Raw genomic sequence first — 7,321 nt, 5'->3', positions numbered from 1 at the left:
AAGTGTTAACGAGCAGTTGGATAGGTGTACCTAATAAAGTGGCTGGTGAGTGTAGAGATCTATTGTTTATAAAGGCATCTTAGTTTTTTTTTTTATTTATCGAACATATATAATGTTTAGTCTTTTTTTACTCTTTTAAACCAATCCCCATGGACATGGACAATATACGCACCTTAGTTTAGTTTTATCTTCAATTTAATGTTTCTTTTAGCAATAACACAGTGTAATATTTATTGATGCTACTTCTTGCAATAACTCAGTGTGATATATATGTATATATATATATATACTTCCTTATCCTTATATAGCTAGCTCTTAGCTTTTAGTTATAGAAAACATTTATTGTGCAGGAATAAGTCTTACCTCTGTTACACTGGTAGCCAAGTAATCGACATTTCATTGTCAAGATTCACCTTGTGTTTTTTTGTGCAATGACAATAAAGGAAGTCTTAGTCTAAGTCCAATTCTCTAAACATTTTATTTATTGTACTCTTGGAACGGCTCTTAATCTGCACACTAGACCTGACTTGTCGATATTTAGCACCCAAATGACCTTTTGTCTGTCTACAAGATATAATTTTTCTTGAAATGGTTTTGAGACCTATTGACCATTTAAACTGGACTTTGATTAACTTTTTTTAGTTAAACATGTCAATGTAGTGAGCATATATCGTTTTTTAAACTATGTAATCTGCATTACTCTTTCATTATTCCGCTGCGGCCATCAAGTGTATGTTTGAAATTTACTATGCACAGACTTTGGGTAAATATTGAGATTAAATGTACAATTTGATAGATTTACACACACATTTGAAAGCTGTTTGAGTGATAATCATCAACTAGATTGTACAGTTTTGCTATCTTTTTGGGATCCTCTGCACAACAGTGTGTTCTTACATAATTGCCCAGAAGCTACAATAGTGAAAGCGCCATTTCTTAAAAGATTTCTCCAGCAGGCTTTAAATTTAACCAGTAACTGTAATACTTGTAGAAACATCACAATGTTCTGCCATGTCGCTACAAAAAGTAGAAAGTAAAATCTAATTTACAAACACAGCCATAGCATATTTTATTCACAGTCTGTTAATTCAATATAATGAATTTGCTTTTTTAGTGAGGTTGGGGTGGAGTGGTGGGGGTTGACGGGGGGACGGGGTTGATATTAATGTGATAAGATTTTCAAACAGCAGTTAATTAACAAGGTAAATAAACAGATGCAAGAACATTTTATGAAAACACAGTCCGATTTAGTCAGTAGTGCACTTTAGTGTTTTTATTAGCAAGCATTATGTGTCTAAAGATAGCGGTTAATTAGATTAAATTAATTTATTGATCTTAAATGTCTGTTGGCCTGTATTTGTATGGATAGAACTGATAGGGTGTTGCTTAATTAATATGATTTCAAGCTTTTAAACCAGCGGAATATCAGTGCACGCACAATATTTGATCAAAAGTCGTAAAAACATGTAAGAAAGATGCTTAACATAATGAGCACCATTGTGAGTGATTCCATTTATTCAATTTTTACTTGCAATGTCTTGTTAATTGTTTTCAAAATTGTGTTAGAAATCAACTCATAAACAATAAAGGACAGGTATTTCTTTAATAGCTACTGATGCTGAGTGGTTGATGTGATTTTGTAAAAGGTTATGATTTATGATACTCAGAGATGGGAAGTAACGAAGTACAAATACTTCGTTACTGTACTCAAGTAGATTTTTCTGATATTTTTACTTTACTTTATTACTTATTTTTATGGCGACTTTTTACTTCTACTCCTTACATTTTTACACAAATATCTGTACTTTCTACTCCTTACATTTTAAAAAATTGGCTCGTTACTTTAGTTTTGAATCATTTCAATGGAGTTACCGTTTATTATTTTTCACGTCATCAATACCAAATTCAATCTAATTGGATGGGAATCTACATTGCATTTGACGCACCACTACAAGATGAATCGACAGATTCGGCGGTATTCATTGGCGGCAAATCATTGCAGCTTGGTGGCGGTGGCGTTAGCATAGTAGTATGGAAGACGAGATGATTGAAAATGAACACAATGGAGATCTAGTCCTATTGGCAGACATCCATTTAAAATGTAGGCAACGACATGAAAAAAGTGGTTTCTACTTTTACTTTTATACTTTAAGTAAATTTACAAGCCTGTACTTTGTTACTTTTACTTGAGTAAAGAAGTTTAATCAGTACTTCCACTTTTACCAGAGTATTTTTTAACACAAGTATCTGTACTTTTACTCAAGTACGGAAAGTGAGTACTTTTGCCATCTCTGATGATACTGGAAGATGTAGCCCAGAAGTTTTCATACCTTTCAGTTTCTCGCCCACTAATACCACCAGAATGGTTCTACTCAGGACCTACAGTAAACTATAAGTTGAATCTACAAGTATTTCTACAACATTCAATCAACCGTTGTTACAATAATAATACCAACAGCAGTGACAACCAATGCATTTGTTTTTGTTTTTGTTTATTTCTCAGCTTTTTTTATAGATCTTTAAAGACTGCCACATAAATATGTTTTACCTTTTTAATTAGTTTAATTTCTGTAAGGACCTTTGGACCTACTTGTTGATTCCTAACTTTGGGAGTCAAAGATGGAGACTCCATGTTGCGTATAAGGTCCTGTGTTAAGTGCACACTGGTTTAATGGGACAATGGCTTTTTAAAAGGAAGGGATGTCTCAGTCTCTCTTGAGATTTAGGGTTTAAGAAAGAGGTTAATCTGGTGATTGATAACGGGTTAAACAAAGCTTGCTGTCCCCCTTTTCTTGGCTCCACCAAAAGCAATAAAGGGATGACTGGGAAAGGAGGTTATTGTGTCCTTCCCTCGGTGGAACAATTAAAGCTTGTATTTCAGGTTAAAACTATTGAAAACAATCTTCATACTGGTTTCACAACAATGCAGCTCATAGAATAAGAGCTCAAACAGAATGCTGATATATTATTCAGGTGCAGGGGAATTAACTGAAACAAACAAATTTGTGGACTTGAATGTTGCCCTCAAATATATCTTCAGGCTGTGTTTTTGATTATTCCCTCTTGGATTAGATAAACTAGAGAGTGAATATTTTCATTATTGATTTGTCTGTTTTTTTCTGCATTCATATTCTTAGCCACCAAACTAATTATTTTATCTGCTCATTCAGGTCAGTTTGTCAGTTGGCACACCTACTGCCTTAGAACCATTTCAGATGTAAAAAAGATGCATTTAGAAAAGTCTGTGGGCTGTTTCTATCATTATAAATGTTAATTTCTAAAATGTAACTTCCTTGAATAAAATAAGCCATATGTAGCAGCAGTGTCCTCCAACTTTATGTACTCTTAGCAAAGTTTTTCACACTAGTGTAACTTATCACCTTTGATAAATAACTACAGGATATGTTTTTATTAGTTGTTAAAAATAATCAATGATTTTGTAGCAAGCTTTCTGCAACAGCAGGTTCATTTTTCAGTGTTTTTCTCCATTAATAAAGAAATACTCACATGTATTAACTTTGAAAAAAATTTCTGATGCCCTGCAGTTTTACACTATTTTAATCAATGGGCATGCATGCTCTTTACAATATGTCAAAAAGTCAGACTCTATCTCAGAGTGCTGCTTCTTTTACAGTCTGACACCGCACGCTGTTGAGTACACTCAGTAGACAAAGCAGAGATCCATTAAATACTTGATGCAGCCATTAATATAGTCTGCACTCTGCAGATTTGATATCTGCTTGTGGACTCATAAAACCAGTGACCCAAATGGCTAGAGGAGGGAGTGTGCAGCATTTTTTGTGTGAATGTCAGCAGCAATGTGAGTTGTTCTCTATGCTTCTACAGAGTCAGGGTTCAGGTGAGCTGTTCTGTGGTGTGAAAATCTGTGATGAGAGAAGATACACCAATATTACACCGATATTAGGTGACCCGCATCCAGGTCTGGAGGGAGTTGGTGTTGAGGGGTGGGGGGCATGCCTGAATCCAAGCTTGCAGAGAGCAGTCTGGTTAGTGAGTAGGAACAACCTCTGCATGTGGAATGAGAGGCAGTGAGGACAGCAGGAGGAAGACGAAAGACTGATACGACTGCAGACTGCTGCTCAGCTCTGCTATGTTAAAACAACACCATTCTCTGTGTATGTGTTTGTGCACGCCTGAATTTGTGTGTTCAAAGTGCTATCTGGTGGCATGCTCGGGAGAGAAGATGGGAGATGCAAGACCTTGATTGGTTGTTAGGTTTCCTGGGGTGTGGCTAGAATTTGAATGCCTGCCTTTCGCACAGGCAGGTTTCGGGCACAATGACTGAGGAGGGATGGAGTGTTTGAGCCAGTTGGTGCGGTGGTGGGGAGAGTATCGGAGCTTGTGAGAAAAAGGAGGAAAGAGAAGGAAAGCGGGAGGGGGGCAGATCGAAAGAGAGAGAGAGAGAGAAAGAGGGAGGGAGCTTCTGGGAGCGATTCTGGACCACCACTGAAACACTGCAGTCTTTCTTTTGCTTCTCTGAGGAAACAGTGTTCCCCTTCTGGCTGCCTAACTCTCCTTCTTACTCATTCTTCTATGGCTGCGTTGCTATGACCCTGATGGACACCTTGATCTCCTTACCCACCTAGAGAAGAGGAGAAACAAGCTGTAGCGGAGGAGGGGGAAACAAGAGGAGTCGACACCACACACTTTGCCTCTCTGATGAGAGTCTGGAAATTAATTACCCGCCGTCAGCGCAGAGGGGGAGCGCAGAGAGGGGCACGCTTGATAGAATAACTGAGTTGAAGAGGTGACTTCTATACGTGTGGAGAATAGGCTGGGAAGAGGCGCAGAGTAACCTCTGGCCACTTCACAGAAACAAAAAGGGACAAGTTTGGGTTGACGCGTGAAGCGAGGAGGAAATTAGGCAAGGCAGTAACTCCACAGGGATAGCACTTTAGGAAGCCATAGAATGGTCCAGTCTCAAGCGTCCTTCACCTTTTCATCCCTCCTACCAACCTTCCTCTTACATCTATAGGGGCATCCTCAACTCTCATCTCCTTGTGTTTTATTAAATCTTCCTTTTTGCATGTCAGCAAAAGCACCTCATCAGCCACATTCACATGCTGAACACTCACATGCACCTAGGATCAGAGCGCTGTGTTGCATTCTCAGCCATCTCATCAGCTACTGAGTGTAAGAAGTTAATATAGCCACTGTAGAGGTGTCATTAGTTGCTGGATATGAGCACCTGTTCTGGAACTTCTCATGAGATCAGGTAGGACATTTCTGGATCATTTTGGCTGCTCCACGCAGATGGGGATGTGTTAAGCTCTTTGGTCATTCCCCTGATTGAAGCATTATGAGATGAAACTGCAGACCGGCTTATCTCACAGCACACGTCACCTGTGTTTGAGGGATTACGCTAGGGGAAACAGAGTTGCAGATTTTACAGGTGGTGTCCCCAGTGTGTGCCAGGTTTGCTGCTGAATGTAATGACTCTAAAGGATTGAAGACAAGGTCAGTTTAGGTAGTGGGACCATTTTATGGAATAATTGAACCAGCAGCTCCAGTGTTTGTCAGAGGGTCATAATTATCTCAAAGTCTATTGCTCTGCTCTCGGGGGAGTGACTCCTGGTACCTTATTGTGGACTAACCTCAAAGCTGAAGCACACAGAGTGAATATTAACCACTTTCAAAGGCTGAATAAACTCCCACAATGAGACGCTCAAGCACAGATGAAACCCCGTACCGACGTAGTCCATCTCTGGACAGCAAACCTGACACTCCACCATTCACTTCTGGTTTTCACCGATTCAGTGGGGAGTTTGAGTATAAGAGACCTCCTTTTGCTTTCGGCTTTCACACAACAAAGGGGCCAAAGAACTCCAACGGGCGCTACGCCCAGGGAAAGAAGTATGTGGTGTTTTACCTGGACCTCTCCTTCATATTCCTTCTAGAACTGCGGCGCTGCAGGATGGCTGAGGGTTGCATGATGGCCCTGCGCTATGGAATGGTCTTCTTCAACCTCCTTTTCTGGGTAAGTTTTTATTGTCACTTTTTTCTTCCATCACTAAGTATGAATGAGTTTTTTGAGAAGTGTCTAAATAGAGTTAGTTATTTCTTTATCTTTTCATCTCTTACTGTGACTTTTTACTCCTGTTAGCTGTTTAGCTGGTCTGTGCAGTCAAAAAGTGGTTGGAGGAAAAAGGAGAGGCAGCATGAGGAAGAGGCAGATCATGCATTTAGATCTTGTGTACAAAGCCCACCGTGTGGGAGGGAGAAGCATTTTCTGTTACCAATAATGTACTTTCAGTGTGGGCGTACTCTGAGTTGTTTTCCTTGTTAAGCTCTGGCATATTGGGAGCCTGCATTGTGTTCAGACTTTGATCACAGTGTCGCCTCTGTGCTCCGGTTCTTTTCCAATACCTCTACCATACCTTCCTCCCAGTTCAACGACACTGCTCAGTCCACCAGAGGATCTGCTGTCAGCCTGCTCTATCTGACGGATTGTATCTGTTTGCTGTGGGCATGTGTGAGCTCCAGTGTGTCTGCCTCTGTCACTTTCACTCTGATAGCCTCACAACAGATCACTTTCATTTGCACAGTGACGCCTGTCAAGTTCCCATGCTATGCTTCACATTACAACATCTTTAGCTTGTGCATTTTCTTGCCACAGGCTCCTACAGTGCAATTCATTGCAACTTGTCACAAAGTTATAAAGTCAGTTTTACATCTGTGGCTACTTTTGTGGGATTACTTTACATCATCAAAATGTTTTATAATCACTAAGGGAATAAAATCAAGAACATAAAGATATGAAACAAAACCTAGCTGCCAAAACGTGTTCCCACTCAAGGAATAAGTGACCTCTCGGCTCCTTTGTTGTCATTTTGTGGAGCCTTTGTTCTGTGCAGCAGGAATAATTGATGACAACATATTATATTAACGCCCTCACTCATATGAATGTTTAGAGTGTTTTATGTGTCTTTTTTTAATTTACAGCTGGTTAAAATTGTTTGTGAAATATTTTAATTATTGTTAATGTGTCGTCATAATTTGTTGCATGGCTAAAAAAGTTCTGAAAAAAATATGATCAGTGTCACCAGTCATAAATTGGGGAAGAGATAGGCAATCCAGTCCTTCTAGGTCCGTGTGCTGCAACTTTAAGATGTGTTCTTGGCCCGACACACCTGAATCAATTGGTTGATTTATTTGATCAGCAAAAAGGTCCCAGGAGTTTGGGTAGTTTTTCGGGGTAGTTGGAGCGGGGAGCCATCAGAAAATGTTAGAACCCTGGACCTTAAGGGCTGGGGTTGCCCATCCCTGCTCAGGTATATCAAAAAAATATAATGTTATATGG

At 39.5% G+C, this 7,321-nt stretch overlaps 1 protein-coding gene across 1 annotated transcript in view; it reads left to right on the top strand.

The window, feature by feature from the left end:
- Nucleotides 1-4,361: 4,361 nt before the first annotated feature.
- Nucleotides 4,362-7,321, top strand: part of tspan4 (tetraspanin 4) — a 169,284-nt gene continuing 166,324 nt past the window's right edge. Inside the window, exon 1 of the mRNA XM_015391053.1 lies at nt 4,362-5,998. Coding sequence (XP_015246539.1) covers nt 5,678-5,998 — 321 coding nt within the window. The 5' untranslated portion in view covers nt 4,362-5,677. The remainder of the gene's footprint in view (nt 5,999-7,321) is intronic.

This window comes from Cyprinodon variegatus, unplaced genomic scaffold (genome assembly GCF_000732505.1).
Source record: "Cyprinodon variegatus isolate N-32 unplaced genomic scaffold, C_variegatus-1.0 Scaffold22, whole genome shotgun sequence".
Classification (NCBI taxonomy): domain Eukaryota; kingdom Metazoa; phylum Chordata; class Actinopteri; order Cyprinodontiformes; family Cyprinodontidae; genus Cyprinodon; species Cyprinodon variegatus.
The sequence above is the reverse complement of the archived record's forward strand: the minus strand, read 5'-3'. Positions and strand labels throughout refer to the sequence as shown.